The following is an 18,130-nucleotide window of genomic DNA, read 5'->3' as shown; positions in this document are numbered from 1 at the left end:
AATATTAGCTTTTTGCAGTTTAATATATGCTTGAGGCAGAGGTGGGGGACTCGAGTCACATGACTTGACTCGAGTCAGACTCGAGTCACATATTTTCGGACTTGAGACTTGCTTGACTAACATTGATAAAAGACTTGACTTTGACTTGGTATTCATGACTTGAGACTTGACTTGAGACCAGTCTATGCTTGAGACAGATGACTCGAAAGGAAATTAAATATTTGCATTTGTTTTTGTATCGTATGGAGCCCCTAAAGGGCAATGAAAAAAATAAAAAGATAAGCTAAAGTATCTCGTTTGCACGAGAAAGTTACCGGAGCGCCAAGCAGAGTCCTGCATCGGGTCAGGTACCCCGCAAAAAAAGTGATTCGCGGGTGGTATTTTTTCAAACCCTTTTTCAGCGCCCCACTCTCCATTGCTGTTTATGTTGAACATAAAACTAAACTTTTCATAACCACAATATTTTAACTGATTTAAATGCGGAAACTGGGGTTATTCATCAGAATTTCGTATGACTTGACTTGTGACTTGCTTGACCTGAGCAATGACTTGACTTGACTTGCTTGACTCTCACCACAGTGACTTGAGACTTGCTCATGACGTGCACATGTATGACTTACTCCCACCTCTGGCTTGAGGCAACTACATCGTTTTACATTTATGGAAAATATGCCTTTTTTCTTTCTTGCAGAGTTATATTTGAAGATAGGTACAAATGTATCTGTACAATTATAAAGCTGTAGCCAGCAGCTGGCTAACTTAGCATAGCATAAACACTAAAAACAGAGGGAAACAGGTAATCTGGCTCTGTACAAAGGTAACATAATATATGGACATATGAACCCTAGAACATTGCTAATTAATAAACACATTATGTCTTATTTGTTTTATTCCATACACAGCTTATTCCCAACCTGAGAACAGTTAAGTAGTGCTGGTAGCTTCATATTTGCAGATATGAGGGTGGTTAAGGTTAGGGAAAGCTAGGATTGATGCAAGTCAAAAAAGTCAACTTCAACATTTAACCAAAACCAAAAATCTTTCTAGCCTTTAACAGAAGTTATTGAGAGTGCAGGTGCGCTAAAATGTAGCATTTCCTTTTCAAAAACAGAATGTTGAACATGATCCAGGCTACAATGACCTATCCCGTCATTCTCTGTGATACAAATTGGTAGTATCTTGTAGTATAATGTAGTTTCTTATCGATAGATTTGGAAAACAGGAGAAAAAAGATAATATAGAGTAAGAACAGGTTGGTAGATATTCTAGTTGCAATGCTTTACCCGTTGGGCAGCTGCTGCTTTGAATTAATTTCTGTAAAATGCTCTTCCTTCCCCTCGGCTCTCTATTTCTGTTTGCAGTGACAATGCCCTGAAGAGGGAAGCGACAAGGACGATGTGCAACACCCACAGTGATGTTCCTTTTTTAAAGCTGCTTTAACCTTCGCTCACCAGTGAACAATTACCCTATTAAGGTGTTAAGCCAATATATCTAATGCAACTTGATGAAATCTGTGAGAAACCGCACTGAAAATGTCCACACATACACATCGCAAAGATTACAAAGTTATAGCACATGAGTTCTGACACTGAAGGTGAGTGTCATCACTCGCCTTGGCAGGCGCAAGAGTTGTGACAATAAAGTCAATACTCTTTTTATAATACAGCCAATACATCTTTAGCCACCAACATTTCACTTACTACTAATACTAAGTATTTGTTCCTGTACCAGTGTTTACTAAATGTACTATTAGTAAGGATGTTCCAGGTACAAAATATAGACGAAATCATTGACATATACATGTATAATAGTGGAGCACACATGAAGATAATGCCACCTCATTCAATGTGAATCTAACTACAACAATTCCTACTATTATTTTTCACAAACAACACCATTTCCCGACTCTTTTCTTGTAAAACAGGCACACTGTGAATGTATTGTTTGTGGCATTCTGCTCTCATCAGCCTCACCTCCAGCCCCCTTCTCTCACTGTAACTCTCATCCGAGTGCCCTTACATGCGTAAGAATTAGCACTACAGCATTATGGTGCACAGTAGCTCTTGTGCACGATTACAAATCAAACCATTTGCTTGGATCGAGGTGAAGTGTGTGTGGGGGATCTTGGCCCTTGCAGACCATGAAACTGACTCATCCTCATGTAAGCGAGTCGAGCCCCGGCCCTCTGATTGGCTGCGTACAGCATTCGCGGGCACTCCACACACACAAACGCACATATCCGCACACACAGTGAGATAGACCCCGGGCTCTTTGGAGCGAGCATTAGTCACTCCACATAAAAGCATCCAGTCACTCCAAAGCATGGAGATCAAGGAGATCACGGAGAAGGAGTGGGAGACGAGGTCTGGTTGTGGCAGCCATTTTCCAGCAAGTACAATGGCTTCTTGGGCAGGACAGAAGCCGAGAAAGCTTTAGAGTTTGAGTTCCTGGCTCAAGTTTACATAACCCTGATCGATACATGAGGAGACGCCCCCTGATCCTGGCTCATCTAGGATCAGTGTTTCCATGTTCACGCCGGCCTAGACTGACCATGGGGTGAAGCTTGAGGTCGTCTGACTGTAATAGTTGGTGAATGCTCACGTGGCACTTATATAACGGGGTATTACCTATCAGCGTTAAACATTAACTGTTGTCAGGCTGTCCAGAACTGGTAGTGAAAATTCTCCAAGCAATGCGTGTTGAGTTTGTACGAAGCAAAGAATAATGCTCTGACTTGATGCGAATCTTGAAGTTGTCGGTGGTTTAATAGCGCCACAAGTGAGTAATATACTATGTGTCTGTAATGTCTGTAATGGTGATGCACTACTCACTGACAGCACTATCAAACTGTGTAAGATGCAATCATTGAAATGCTTTGTCAAGATGCTGTTATCTGACAAACCAAGAAGAAATGCAATAGAGCCAAACAGGTTTTGGAGAAAAGATGGAAGCAAGAAGGATTATTACTTTTGCACTTGGACTGTGCAACATAATGTATAATGAATAATTAATCTAGTGCTCAAAGCACTCGTGTAACTGCAGTGGTAACTTTGTCAGCCATTTTGTTCTTATTCTTAGTCCCGTGTCATATGTCAAAGGGAAATGAAAGTCAGCAAGAGTTAATCTTATGATTGATTTATTTTAGTCAACAAAAACATGATATTTCAGTCAATGCTTTTTGTAAATTTGGAAACTATCTTTCCCTTCAGTTTTCATTAACTTTAAATAAGTATTATAAGAAAATATGGCAGAATATTGTGATAACAATATAACTTGCAATATATCAACAGATTTACATGTGTAATAGTTATACTGCTCAAACGCGACACATGGAGTTGGTAAATTGAAAGAATGAAAAGAAATATTCCAAACAAACATTTAACTCAACACAAAAGGCACCTATAAAAAAGATTGATAATAACACAAATGTACAAGATAGTAACAACTCAAAGTTAGCTGTTTAGTTGATTTGAGCTACATGTAAGTTGACCCCAAAGGACACAGTAGTACAATACAGTATTTTACAGTATTTCCTTATTGAAAAATATATTTCTCTGATTGTTTGATGCTTGTAACAGTTGGTGTAAGATGTCTTGTGAGTCGATCATCTTGCATAAATAGTTCAGTCAAAAAGGGAAGATGTGCACTGAATGGTTAATTGGCTGACGTGTATTAAGCACCACATGTCACTATCCTGGCAACTCAACTGCTGTATCTTAAAAAACAACTTAAATCTAAGTGAATGTTTTTTTTAATGAATAAATTACTCCTAAACATTTGTATGCCCTGACATACTATTATTGTGTTATATGGTTGCTACAGCAAATGTGTTGGCAAATAGGTGCCTATTTATGCATCCAGGACAGCAGGGGCAACAATATGTTCCCACTGGAGTAATGTATCTGCCACCTGATGAATTTGAGTCCAATGTTCACTGTCCTTGGCTCTGTATTAGACTCCAATAACTCGGGAAACATCTGATCTGGGTCTATAACTTTCTTTACTGGCTGGTTGTTTACTTTGTCTCCAGTTTGTTGTCTGACAGGTATACACACTGAGGGTCAGAGACTGTCTGCTCTAAATAGGAATGATGAGAGGATGGAAAGATATAATCAATGTGTAGCCTGTACATCCAAAACAATCAGCTGAAAGAGTCTGAAACAGACTCAAAGAGATACAGAGTTGTCCATAATGATCTGTACTTTGTATAATCATAAACATTCATTAATTGACACTATTTTTTAAAGGGAAATCATAATATAAAACAGCACACTGCATCTTAAACAATTTCCTGTTTGTTTATGATAAATAAAAATAAAACTAATTTAGCTGTGAAGTTATAAAAGTTAAGGCTGCGTGAGTGGCTGAAGCCTAATACAGCAGGCCTACATTAATCATGAATTTGACACATCATTAGTCATCGCCTCTCTAAAGCCTACTCGTGTTATTTGTCCTACATTATTCAGCAGTTTATGTCCATTGAGCAGATGTGTTGATGGAAAAAAGCTCCATGGTTTCTATACACCGACAAGTTCAGTTTGGCTGTAATAACTGTGGACTGCAATTTAAATGAAAATGTCATAATTGCCATAACAAAAGAATACCAACTGCTCTGCTCAAGTGCCACCTCACATCCAGACTGACCATTGAAGTATAATGTAGACAATGACCTAATGTGAGCTCCCCCATCCCCATGTCATGAGGTTTGGTTTGTCCTACATGAGCCCTTGGTGCTCGGGAAAAGGAGAATTTGTCTGTTCTAATCTAATCATAAGGTATTTTTAGACACACTGTTTTCATACACACTCTGCATATAACTGCAGGTCTGAAAACCACTGATCCAATTAGAGATTATGAAAACAAAGAGTGAAATCAAATGAATCCATAATGGAACAGCCATTACTTTTTTCAAATATTTAAACCTAAAATAAAGTCCTAAACTATTTATAGCCATGGATTTTGTTCAGTTATACTCTACAAATAGATTTCTGCTTTGATGAGACATACTAGTTCGACCCCAATAACATGACATTGCTTGTTCCTTGTTCTCCAGGCCAATCCAGTTGCTGCGCTGTATGTGGCTGTGTGTATACTTCCCCCAATGGTTCACAGGTCATATATTTCATAATTTAAAACTTTGAAAACAACACCTTAAGATCTTTTGGATAACTTTGTCTACCCTTTTGACAAACTTGATTTACTTTGCTGACCTCAACAACAAGCCAATCAAAAAGATGTTCTCTATATGACCTACAATGACTAATATGATACTCAGTGTTCATTTTCTGTTTTTCTAACCTTTTTCTTAAGACTGGATTAAATTATAAAGTTCCTGAAAATGTATGGGCGTTGATACAACATGTATTATCTTTTCAATTTACACACGGCATCTATTGCACGTCTGTCCGTCCTGGGAGAGGGATCCCTCCTCTGTTGCTCTCCCTGAGGTTTCTCCCATTTTTCCCTTTAAACTGTGGGTTTTCTCTGGAAGTTTTTCCTTGTACGATGTGAGGGTCTAAGGACAGAGGGTGTCGTATTGTCATACTGATATTCTGTACAAACTGTGAAGTCCACTGAGACAAATGTAACATTTGTGATATTGGGCTATATAAATAAACATTGATTGATTGATTGATTGATTAATATTGTACCTTGTACATACATTTTGAACCACGAATCATGCTGTGGTTACTCTGGTTAATTGGTACAGGTCATACCACATCGAGTTCACTCTCCATGGTTTTGTAGAAACATACCGATGTGTGTGAGTTATCTTGATTCACACTGTGCGATCAGCATCTGTGGCCCCTCCAAAAAGTTTACAGGGCCAGCAGGGCGCCGGCCCTCTGCTCACCAGCTCATCTTCACTACGAGCGGAAGAGAACACTTTTTTATGGTTGAGCAGCTGCCCCATTTAATTCAATCTCAAGCTTGTTCATAAAAAGCTCCATCGCTGTGGGGTTTTAGGTAGCACTCTGAAAAATGACAGGGGGTGGGTAAAAAGCCTAAACTTGATATGACAAATCTTTGAAATGCTTACCTTTCTCAATGCCATAACAAATGTGTAATCCTCTGTTGCCCCAGATTGTCAGCAAACGTAATCAACATTTTGACCACTTCTGTGCGTACTGCAGGTAAACTGACTGAGCAGTATACCTCATTATATTGTAAATAAGTGTTTCTAATTTGCATTTTAGAACCTCAAAAAACTAATTTCTCTTTCGAACATGTATCAACTAGTGTTTTTATATAACTGTAAGGCAATAGCATACAAAGCAGATGATTTGTGTGGGTGGAGAAACCCAACACGTAGGCATATGTGTAATTTAGCAATACAATCTACACATCTAGAATGATGTAACATAATAAAGCCTGGGATTCTGTGGGATACAGGGGATACAGAGGAGGGGGCAAAGAATCAGGTTGCCATTCTTCAATAGAGGCACATTATGTAACTGCTACATGGAAACCTGCACGTGCTGGTTTAAATTTACTCTGGGGCTGTAATCCCAAGGGTGCTTTCTTAACTGCTCCGTCAGCCTGGGCTGTGAACATGTTGTTAATCGTGGAAAATGGGAGGTGACAAACAATCGTTGTCAAATACACTGTAGACCGTTAGGTCAACGGAAGGGCAAGTTGTCTAACTGTTTGTTACACTGCACATGTGCAGTGTAACAAACAGTTAGACAGTGTAACATTTAGACAGTGTAAAATGTTTTTAGATAATTCATACACAATCTCGGTCAGATAGAGATACACAAAAGCTAGGCCTTAAGGGGAGAAAAAGTATGACATGGAAAATGTGACTTATGTATTTTTAATGCAAACCTGTTGGTCTACTTGGAGTCAATTAGTTTTCATATCTTCATATGATATTTTTAACATTGAACGTTACAAGACTTAAATAATATAAGATGAACACTGACTGTTAGTACTTTCTGTTTGCAGTGTCCCAATAGACATCTGGTGGAACACATGGATACTAAAATAAACGTAACTTTGATTACTACTGCATGAAGTAGACTAGTTAGCTGGACATGCATGCAGCCTCATTTAGAACATACAAAAACATTTGATCAATTATCAACCTTTTTTGTGATTTTGGTTAAGAAAAACTCCTAAAATCCAAAGTTAGCTTTGTCCTATTCTGAATCTCTGTACTTGCTACTTTGGCTTTTGCACTCTCTTTCTCTCTGTTTTCTTTCACCAATCGTTTTGGACAGCAGCCTAACTGTAATCAGAGTCAAACTACAGTCTTCAATTAACATTGATTCATGAATTCTGTCCTCTTTGAACCATTAGTTAATGTTTTTACAAGAAGGTAACTTAAGCAGGCTCATTTTTTTAAAGGAACCACAATTACCATAAATACTGACAACAGCTGGGATTGTGTATTGTGTGTTGGCAACGGCCCCTTATCAGGCCTGATTAATGGCTTGGCAGGACAGATGAATCGAGAAACGTTCCAGCCTCATGAAATTCAACTCACGATTTGTTCTTTCCTTTTCTTGCTTTGGTTACTTCCAAGGAAAATATTTGATCAGTGAGACATGATGTCTCATCTATGAATATATGATTTATTATAATTACTTACAACAGTACAAGTAAGGTGCTTTACTCAAACAGGCGTCATTATGTTGTTCCATTCTATGGTATTTTGGTTAATTAATTATCTCTACACAAAATCATTGCAATTATGGAAAAGATACAAGCTGGATCAGTGGGAAAAATGTAAGAGCAAGAATAGCTTTCCTGCTTAAATTCTTAACATTTAATCGTTGATTTTGTAGGCAGTGATGTGCTGATACAATGTTTAAAGGGGACGTGAACACATTATTGTGAGTATCTACAGTACATGTACGGCTTGAGAACTACCTTTGCAATTTTTTCTTGCAGGCCAATCAGAGCAGACTTCAGGCAATAACTTAAATGGAGCGTTACAGACAGAGGTTAGTTATTGTCATTTAGACAGACAGTATGGAAATAATGTTTTTTGAACATTAAATTGTGTAAACATGTTCGAGTAGAAATAATCCAGAATTTAGTTGAAAAGTGAAATATTGCACACCAACACAATGCATTATTATCACAGAAACAACCTAAATGTCACTGTTAATTCTCACCTCTGGAAATAGAAGAATACTTTTCATCCCTTTGGATACCACCTTTATGATCTGTGTTGCATGTGTGTAATGTCCTAACAACATTTAAAGGCATTAACACAAGAACACATTATAAAAATAAAAGCTTGTATGTGCTTTTGTTGGAAGTGCTGAAAAGTGTTTAAAGAAGACGGTTCTAAAAAACGTAACTTTTTCGCAGTAAGAAGAGAACATTGGAACAAACATTCAGTTGCCAGTTTATTAAGTGCACCCAGCTAATACTAATCCAACGATATATAGTTAAAACAATATATTTATGAATTTGTGTTTGTATGAATTTGTGTATGTATTATGTATATATATAAATATATAGAGACCATTCTCCTAACTTGCCTGTATATATTATATGAATGATTATATAAATTATTCAAGATTATAAGTATACATTTATATTGTATGTTAACATATATTAAGATGTAAAAAAAAAAAAAAGGGAGAAGGGGTCGGAATAAGTGTAAACTTCTTCCGACCCCTTTTCGGACGTGTAATTAGCTAAAGCTTTGTTGTTTATTGATATCAGACGATGATACTATAGATTATTCAATTATTAATTAAACGTTTTGTTTTGTTATTGCATTCATTTGTATAGTACTGTATCATGTCTGTATCAGTTTTTGTTTCATTTGTATTTTCTTTAGTTTTACACGCTCGGAAAAATTCAATAAACTAAATGCAGAAAATCCCAAATTGTTTAGGTTTGTGATTTCCTTTTTACTGTTTTAATAATTTGAGGGTTACTTAACCTTCATAAATGCTATTATGTAATTTGTTTAAGCTTTTTTGGAGAAGTCTGATTCGATGTAATGGTAATGTTGGAATCTATATAAACCTTGATCGAGTCTCCTAATAACCATCCATTAAAACTCCAGCCTTTAAAAAAAGAAACAAAGTGCTCCAAAACTGAACATTAAAACATTAATGAAGGTAGAAGTGTTGCATTAGACTGCAATATTTCTAAGTTGTTTGATATCAAAGCCATAATTGCACATTGTCCAGTATCATCTTTACACTCTAATGGATGCTGGTAAAGTAGACTGGAAACAGTAAACCCTTAAGGAGTCAAAAAGATTATAAATGAGTTTGTCTGTCTTTATTTAGGCTCTTTGAAAAACTGGCAAACCGTTCATTCTTCCCTGCCTGTTGCCCAGTGCATGCTGGGATGTGCTCCAGCCTCCTGTGACCCTGAACAACAACAAGCAGATGTAGAAGATGGATGGATGTCTTGGCTGAAGGTAAGAGTCATTTTCCAAACAGCAAAATGAGCCATTTGTCTGCAGGGTCAGCGGTGACTCTGACCTCTGGTTATCAGCACAATTTGTTTCAATATAAGAGTCAACTGTCATTAAATCTGGACTGGAATGTAAGAAGCCGAATAATATCAATAAAGCATTTGTAAATGTTTTATGTCAGTGTGATAATCACAGTAGAAGCTCTGAATACTGGTCAGTGGCATTTAATCTACCCAATACAAATATGATTAACTCTGATGCAGTCTTTTACCAGCTCATTTCCATTATAGCTATGTGAATAAGTTGCATGGCATACAGACGTGTATGTTGGTTGTCGTATGTTGGTATGCATGGATTCCAAAAGTGCAGAGAGACTGTTACCATGTGTCTGAAATAGCCACATATTTGAACAATACTGGACACACACACACACGCACACACACACTAATGCGTTTTCACATGCAGGTTTGCTGTATGATAATTAGTTTGTGATATGTTAAAAGTATTCTTAAAGAATATGAATATATAATCTCATGTCTGCCATTTTGACTCTCATACAACAGGCAATATGTAAAGTCTTCCTGCTAAAATAGTAAATATATATAATAATAATACTACGTTGAATCCTTGACATTTTGTCAGACCGACAGTCTTGTAATTGTGCTTATATCTGATTATTGCAACAACAAAAAGTGTTTGATTCAAGATCAACAAAGTGATTGCCACAGTAGAACATGGGGCATGTAGGTACTCTGGACAGTTAATTCAAGTCAATGTACCTATAACCATTAGAGTTCAATTTACAGAAAATGCCCATGTTATATAATGGGGGCTTGCAGCAACTGGCCACACTGGAGAAGCTATAACCAGCACATGTTTGTCTTAGTGACCTAAACTGTTGATCTCACTCTCCTCACTTGTACTATAATTACATAACCGAGTGTGACATTATGTGCCGCACACTCACTTTCTTTCCACCTCTCCTCTGTGTCCTTTGACATGAATATGTATTCATTTATTTAGTTATTTAGTTATTTATTTATTCATTTAGTTCTTTATTTTAATATTTATAACATAACATAGGATTTTCATAAAGTATTTTTAAAATAGTTTATACATTATTCAAATATAGGAATAGTAGATAGGATTACTTAAAATATAGTACCTTATATTTAATCTTTTTTTCCTTTAGACCCTTGCGGTTTATTCTTAAAAACCCTTACCCACACCCCATTTCCCCTCTGCTGGTCTATGGCCTTGTAGAGGGTAACGGGGTACGGAGTCGCTTAGATAAGCGGGGGAGTGCATCTGACGAAGAGATAGGTTGTTGTGCTCCCTCTCTCTGTTTCTTATCCTATATCTAATAGAACTGCTCAGGTCTTGATAGATTGAGTGGGGAAGTTCATGAGATCTTTCTAGAGGGTTATCAAGAATAACTTTTATCCAATGACCTTTTCCCTCTCTGTCTGTGTCTGTGTATTCTCTTGTTCCGATTAACCCAGCCAAATCTTTTTCCTTTTTTTTATCTATATCTACGCCGGGATCCGGAGTCGAGGCTGATCCTCTTGCTGTAGTCCTGTGTCTTGGATCCTCTATCCTGAGTTCTGGATTAAGTCGTGGACTTCGGGTCGTGGCTGAACCTGTCTCTGCGGTCCTGCCTTGGGTCTCATCATGCTGCTTCCCTGATGGCTCCCACAGGATTGCTGACATCCTCCTGGATTCATCTTCTTATTACAGACACATGCATTTCCTAACATTCGGTCTATATGCTGTAAAATGTATTATCTCTTCGATTTACACACGGCATCTATTGCACGTCTGTCCGTCCTGGGAGAGGGATCCCTCCTCTGTTGCTCTCCCTGAGGTTTCTCCCATGTTTCCCTTTAAACTGTGGGTTTTCTCTGGAAGTTTTTCCTTGTACGATGTGAGGGTCTAAGGACAGAGGGTGTCGTTTTTCTCATACTGATATTCTGAACAATCTGTGCTGTTGTATTTGCTGTAAAGTGTCTCTACTGTAGGCTATTTTTATTATATGTACAGCACTTTGGCTTGACCAAAAATCGTTTATAAATGTGCTATATAAATAAAACTTGATTTGATTTGATAGAATACCTTTTGAGAAATAACCATAAATAACTCTCACTTTGTCACATGGCCTGGCCATATGGTCTAAATCTGCACTACAAAGACTCGCCGTGCATGTGACAATGAGACGCTATGAAGAGTCAGACCCATTCAGCTCTGTTCTGTGGCTCACGATGATACAGCCTGTTTTTCACAGTCGGCTCAGCAGCTAAAGGCCTAAGAATATGCCTGACCCACACACTTTGCTTGAAAAAAAAAATTCAGATTGCTTTTGCCATAAACCACATTATGTAAGTGTTAAATGTGAGGTATCAAGGAGTTGGCACCATGCCAGGACGGTGTGTGTGTGTGTGTGTGTGTGTGTGTGTGTGTGTGTGTGTGTGTGTGTGTGTGTGTGTGTGTGTGTGTGTGTGTGTGTGTGTGTGTGTGTGTGTGTGTGTGTGTGTGTGTGTGTGTGTGTGTGTGTGTGTGAGCAGGTGTTGCAAATATCTTGTTGGAATAGTTCCTCTGAGGATATAAAAAACATGCAATAAATGATTATATGCAGTGATAATGTGCTGAGGAACGCAGAAGAGCACTGATGAAAGGAGTAACGTGTACTAGTTTATTTAACTTTATTTATTCAATATATTCTGTGCCTTTTGTGATCATATCTGTAAACCAGGTGACACTGTGAAGGACACACTTTGTACCAAGTTAAAATGTTTAGCTTTCAAGGGAGTTTAGGCTGATACATGTAGTGAAATACAAAATGTCCTGGCCCTATGTGACACAATGTCCTCATGCTACAGCTACACCTAATGTAAGGGTGAGAATACTTTCTTAACTTTAAATAAGATGACTACCAAGAGACAACATAAGGACACCTTAATAACAAAATAAAATCTATTCTTCTTTGATTTAAGTAATATCAACCATATCCTTCATAGCAGGGTGTAAGCTCTGTAGCACTTTACTTTTAAAGTTATTAAAAAAAAATCACTGCTGCATAAATTCAGACGCTATAAATGTTCCACAAAGTCATTTGTGGTAAATCTTCCCTTGCCATAGGTCTGCAGCAGGCTGACCTGATGTCATCCTGTAGCGGATAATTACAGCTTTTATTATTATGAATGAGAAGGTGTTAGTAATATTGTTGGATTTGAGGCCTGAGTGTTGCATAAATGTGTTCAAGCCAAACATGATGACTGGATTGTGCGCCATATAAAGCCATAGTTCCACAGTATTACGCATGAGTCTAGGGGACAACCAAGTGTTGAAAATAAATGTTGAGTGAGATGCCACTAAATGTGCGCTATGAGCTGATACATATAGTGAGTGATGCATTCATTGTTTTTATCCAAAATGTCTCCCTATTTTCAGGGGCATTATTGACTATCTCTTTCATGTAGTTGTTTTCACCATCACTGTCACACAAAGTGCAGGCTACATACCTTGGAAGACATCCACATCTCGGTGATCCTCTGAGCAAGAAGATAATCATAGTCCTCTTGAGAAAATAAAAATATTTTGTGCACAGAGTCCAGGGGACAGGAACGGAAGTTGCTCGCAAACTCCCCTTCGAGGAGTTTCCACATTAGAGTTGGTTTTGCTATAGCTTTCCATCTACGTCCGTGTAAAGGGATATTGTCATTTTGAGGTGGTTTAAATGAAACTGGGGATACTGTTGTCGCCAAGGCTCCAAGCCTGTCCTTACATAACCTGGCAGGGCAAGTCATTTCTCCAGCCTTTTTGTAACTCTGATGTTTCCTGTGCTTAGCTCTCATTGTGGGTCAACAACACAAGGCTTTTTATGGAAAAGCATATTTGTGTAGATGTAATACAAATAATTCTAGCCCTGGGTTATTTGATGTCTGGTAAATGCTATGTTTTAATTAGTTTTTGTTCTAAGAGTTGGAGCAGTAACAAAAGTATTTTATCTATCCCAGGCTTTTCCTTTCTTAGAGTCCAATTTGTATTGGCAGAGTATGAAAGAGGTTATTAATAACCTTAGTTTGCCTCTTAAAGGAAGTTACTCAAACATTCTTCATCTAAGTGGTCAGAGGATGACTCAATTAATGTCATTTGCATGGCCTACAGTTTCTGTCTCTGAAATAAAAATCAACCTAACCCAGCGCAAATTCTACATAGTGCAAACCAATGTTAACTTTATTGCATAACAGCAAAACGATCGTCCCTACCTTTATACTGACAGATGAAACTGATAAAGTGCGAATGCATAGCCTGTCTTGTCTAGACTTTTAATTTATGACAGATTTGGAAGCCCGAAGGTTAGACAAAATAATTATGTATTAATTAACCCATTAGGCAAATATTCATCATAATTGTTCCTAAAGGTTAAGGAGAGGTTTAGGAGAAACCATCGTTGTGAGATGGAGATAATGAAACATTATAATCTTCCAATTGGTGACCTATGAACGAGTGTTAGGTGTGTATGTTTGTGTGCGTAAAACGTGTGCCTTGGGGACCACCTGCTTATAGGCAAACAGTATCTTATAGGGCGTAATCTTCTTTAGGAAAAAATGGTAAAACAAAATTCTACTTGTAATCACACGTCAGTCTGTATGGATTTTGAGTTAGTACTGTTTCTCCTGCCTATGTCTGTGCCGTTTCCTTTATTTGGGCTCTTGTCCAGCCCGCAAAGAGACTCCGTGACCCCCTCCTCCATCTCCATATATTCCGCTTTGTCCCCCAGCGTGGAGCCAGAAGGCGAGCCTTTACACTTCCTTAAAAAGTCCGGGAAATACGGGCAGCCCGGGGGCAAGCTCTCCACCACCGGCGCCTGGTCCTCGTTATCCGTCTCCCTGTGGTAAAAGTAGTTGAAGTTGGACACTATGACCGGCACCGGGAGCGCGATGGTTAACACGCCAGCTATCGCACAGAGGGAGCCAACTATCTTCCCACCGACAGTGATGGGCTTCATGTCCCCGTAGCCCACCGTGGTCATGGTCACCACGGCCCACCAGAACGCGTCGGGGATGCTCGTGAACTGCGAGGAGGGTTCGTCCGCCTCTGCGAAATACACCGCGCTGGAGAACAGGATGACACCGATGACTAGGAAGAAAATTAGGAGGGCCAGCTCCCTCATGCTAGCGCGCAGAGTGTGGCCCAGGATCTGCAGCCCCTTGGAGTGCCGGGACAGCTTGAAGATGCGGAACACCCGGACCAGACGGATTATTCTCAGGATGGCAAAGCTCATCGCCTGCTGCCCGTTTTCTTCGTGCTGCGCCAGGTCCGTGCCGAGAGTTATGAAATAAGGCAAAATGGATACAATGTCTATTGTGTTCATAATGTTTTTAAAGAAAACCGATTTGCTCGGACACGCAAAGAAGCGCACTGTAATCTCAAAGGAAAACCAGATGATGCAAACCGTTTCCACGATGAAAAACGGGTCGTTGAAAGGAGTAAATCCGTGATCAGGTTGAGTGGAGTTGAGTCGTGGCTGTAGATACTCTTTTTCATCCCTAAACTCCGGCAGCGTCTCCATGCAGAAAATGACAATAGAAATTACTATAACCAGCACGGACACCACCGCTATCCCCCTGGCAGGGGTCGAGCTCTCCGGATACTCAAACAGCAGCCAAATTTGGCGCTTGAACTCGTCCTCCGGCAGAGGTTTTTCCTCTTCTTTCACAAAACCCTCATCCTCCCGAAACTTGAGTATTGCCTCTTCCCCGAGCTCATAAAACTTCACCTCCTCGGAGAAAATGTCAAATGGGACGTTTGCGGGTCTTTTCAAACGCCCCCCTGACTGGTAATAGTAAAGAATGGCGTCAAAGCTCGGTCGGTTCCGGTCGAAGAAGTATTCGTTCCTTAGCGGGTCGAAGTACCTGATTCGCCTGTCAGGGTCTCCCAGGAGCGTGTCCGGGAACTGAGCGAGAGTCTTGAACTGAGTTTCAAACTTCAGCCCCGACACGTTGATGACCACTCTCTCGCAGCAGCCGCACTCGTTGTAAACATTTTCGTATCCGGACTGAGGACGCCTGTCAGTGAGCGAAACGGTCTCCTCATCATCCATGTTACACAGAAAGCTGGACCTCTTGCTAACCCGGTCCTCCTCTTCCTCCTCCTCCTCGGCTCCTTCGGCCTCTTCCTCCTCTATCATCATGTCCTCCTCGGATCCGAGCAGCGCCAGCTCCGAGTGGCGCAGGTCCCCGCCGAGAGTCGTCCGGTTGCGTCTCCAGCGTCCGACGCCGCGCTGCTTTTTCCGCTCTCTGAGAACCCTGTGCTGCTGCTCGGGGTCCTGCTGGTGCTGTGGCGGCTGCGAGGAGGAAGAGGAGGAGGAGGAAGAGGAGGAGGAGGGGCACGAGGCGGTACCACCGCTGCTGATGTTGGCGTTCGTGGAGGAGGTGGCGCGAGACTGATGCTGGCGGTTGTTAAGGAGATGAGCGCTCGAGGAGGAGGTGGACTCCCCCACGCCGTCCCCAGCACCTCCACCAACACCACCTCCTTCCTCCGCACCGGACCCACCTTCAGTAGCCGCCGTTCCCGACTGGGCAGCCTGGCGCTCCCTCTCGCGCTCCTTCTCCCGTGCGCGAGCTTGGGCATATCCGTAAGGCAGGTGACTATTGCACCCGCCGTCCGCACCCACCATGGCAAACTCCATCTTGAGTCAACGAGCGGTTCGGTCCGTGAGCTAGAGTGACCGCCTCGGGGCGATGTGGAAGGAGGCCAGAGGATAAAAGTTGCAGCTCGGCGCGCGCAGAGAGAGAAAATGAGACATCAACCGGTTCGACCAATCAGTTGTGAATGTGAGAAAGTCAGAATAACAAACACACCTCACATAGGTCCACGTTGAGAGCAGTCCATGTGGCTACTTACGTGATAGGGGGCATTGATCAGCCTATCTTTCCTTTTAGGCACTGGCCCCCAATATGTTATGACATCATTACCATATCCAAAAAACGTGAGGGCCGGTGACAAAGCCTGTTACGCAGGCGCTCTGTTGCAAACTTGCAGCGCCCTTTATTTGTTCGGCATTATTAATCATCAAGTCAACAAGCTACCAAAGCAGTCTCTCCTCGGTTTATCCGGTGCCCATCAGGTGGTTAAATTATCCACGGCCACGGCTTGTGCCCAAATGCGTCTCTTGATTATCCGTGGTCACTCCTGGTTGCCATTTTATGTGATACAAAAACAACTGAATTTGCTGGTATATTGTATAGCTCCAGTGAATCTGAAGGACTTTATTTCACCGACGCTCCCTGGAGCTGCGAGGAAAAAGACAAGAGAGCATAGCAGTTGGTTTAACCAAAACAAATGATTAATTCACATATGTCCGTTGTTTTGGCGACTCCATAGTCCACGATATAACGCATGTTTTGAAATAAAAGGGTGGTAAACTTCATTGGCATAATATAATTATAGTGTTTTATGAATTAGCTGGGGTTTATTATCATTGAGGAGCATGGAGGTAAGCTTTCGGAAATGAATGCATTTAGGTTGAGAACCGACATAGCCTAACGCATGATATTTTCCTGCTTATTAAAATAGCCTCCATTCATTCTCACATTTATACTTACATGTTAAAAGGGGCCAAACGAAATAGCCTTAGCCCCCCTTCAAACAAATCTGATGGAGGAGGAGGGGGAGGAAGGCTAGGTGAGGATGCAGTTCTTCGTTTCTGCCCAAATTCACGTCTTGATTTCGGGGGTAATTTCACAAATCCTTCGTTGTATCCAACCAGCGAATATATCATCCACTCTATACATCCATGCTCTGACGCACTCCGAGGAGGACACTTTTTGGCTGTGTCTCGACGTCTGCTCTCAATTCAACAGGATCTAACGCCACTTTAGCCCCCGTTTCTGCTGCATCGTTCCCAGTGTGCCGGCAGCAATTATGATTGGAAAAAATACAAAAAACAGAAGCAGGTGTGCAATCAGCGAGTTGGCATCAATGACAGCTCCACACGGTCACGGCGTAAAGATGTGATGGTAGGTAAAAGTTTACCTTCACACAGGCGAGGGGAAATGGCCCCATGGTGGAGTCTGAGCATCACACATCTGTCTGTCTGCCGCTGTAGCCCTACCTATACTCCTGTATCCCTCCCAGTGTGTGTGTGTGTGTGTGTGTGTGTGTGTGTGTGTGTGTGTGTGTGTGTGTGTGTGTGTGTGTGTGTGTGTGTTTCCGTGTGTGCGTCCACGTGTGTGCATTTGTGTATAAGTGTGTGTGATGCTGGAGAGCTTCGGTGAGAAAGTCGTTAGTGTACCGCAGCGCATGCAGGCGGTGCTCGGTCCTCCCCCAGTGGACGCAGCCGGTCACTGCGCACCGTGCTGCAGTCTCACACCCGAGCCTCCATGCCCTTCATCTCCACTGCTGGGTGGCAACCGGTGTCCTTACCCCGAAATGTAATCCATTACTATCCATCCATTCCTAAAGTAACGTAGATACGTGTACCTTGCTGGCAGAACAGCGTAAAACGAAGTACATTTGCCAACAATTGAATCTATTCTCCCAATTTAACAAAACAATTGTTGTAGTTATTTCTCCTTTAGAAATATTTCTGGAAGAAAATTCCTGCATGTTTTAGTATTGCTCATAAGGGCTTTTGGAACGCTTTTTTCCCTATCTTTTCATCAATTTGACCAATTAAGAAAAAACCATAAATATATTTTACCTTAATCTTCACACGTCTGGGTATCACAGTTTACA

At 40.7% G+C, this 18,130-nt stretch overlaps 1 protein-coding gene across 1 annotated transcript in view; it reads right to left on the bottom strand.

The window, feature by feature from the left end:
• kcna4 (potassium voltage-gated channel, shaker-related subfamily, member 4) overlaps nucleotides 1-17,530 on the bottom strand; it is a 58,954-nt gene extending 41,424 nt beyond the window's left edge. The window contains exons 1-2 of the mRNA XM_034221274.1: nucleotides 16,999-17,530; nucleotides 12,910-16,686 (exon numbers count right to left, since the gene is read on the bottom strand). Coding sequence (XP_034077165.1) covers nucleotides 14,025-16,082 — 2,058 coding nt within the window. The 5' untranslated portion in view covers nucleotides 16,083-16,686; nucleotides 16,999-17,530 and the 3' untranslated portion in view covers nucleotides 12,910-14,024. The remainder of the gene's footprint in view (nucleotides 1-12,909; nucleotides 16,687-16,998) is intronic.
• Between the last annotated feature and the right edge of the window lie 600 nt (nucleotides 17,531-18,130).

Source organism: Gymnodraco acuticeps, unplaced genomic scaffold (genome assembly GCF_902827175.1).
Source record: "Gymnodraco acuticeps unplaced genomic scaffold, fGymAcu1.1, whole genome shotgun sequence".
In the NCBI taxonomy this organism is placed as follows: domain Eukaryota; kingdom Metazoa; phylum Chordata; class Actinopteri; order Perciformes; family Bathydraconidae; genus Gymnodraco; species Gymnodraco acuticeps.
This window is presented reverse-complemented; position numbering and strand designations above follow the sequence as displayed.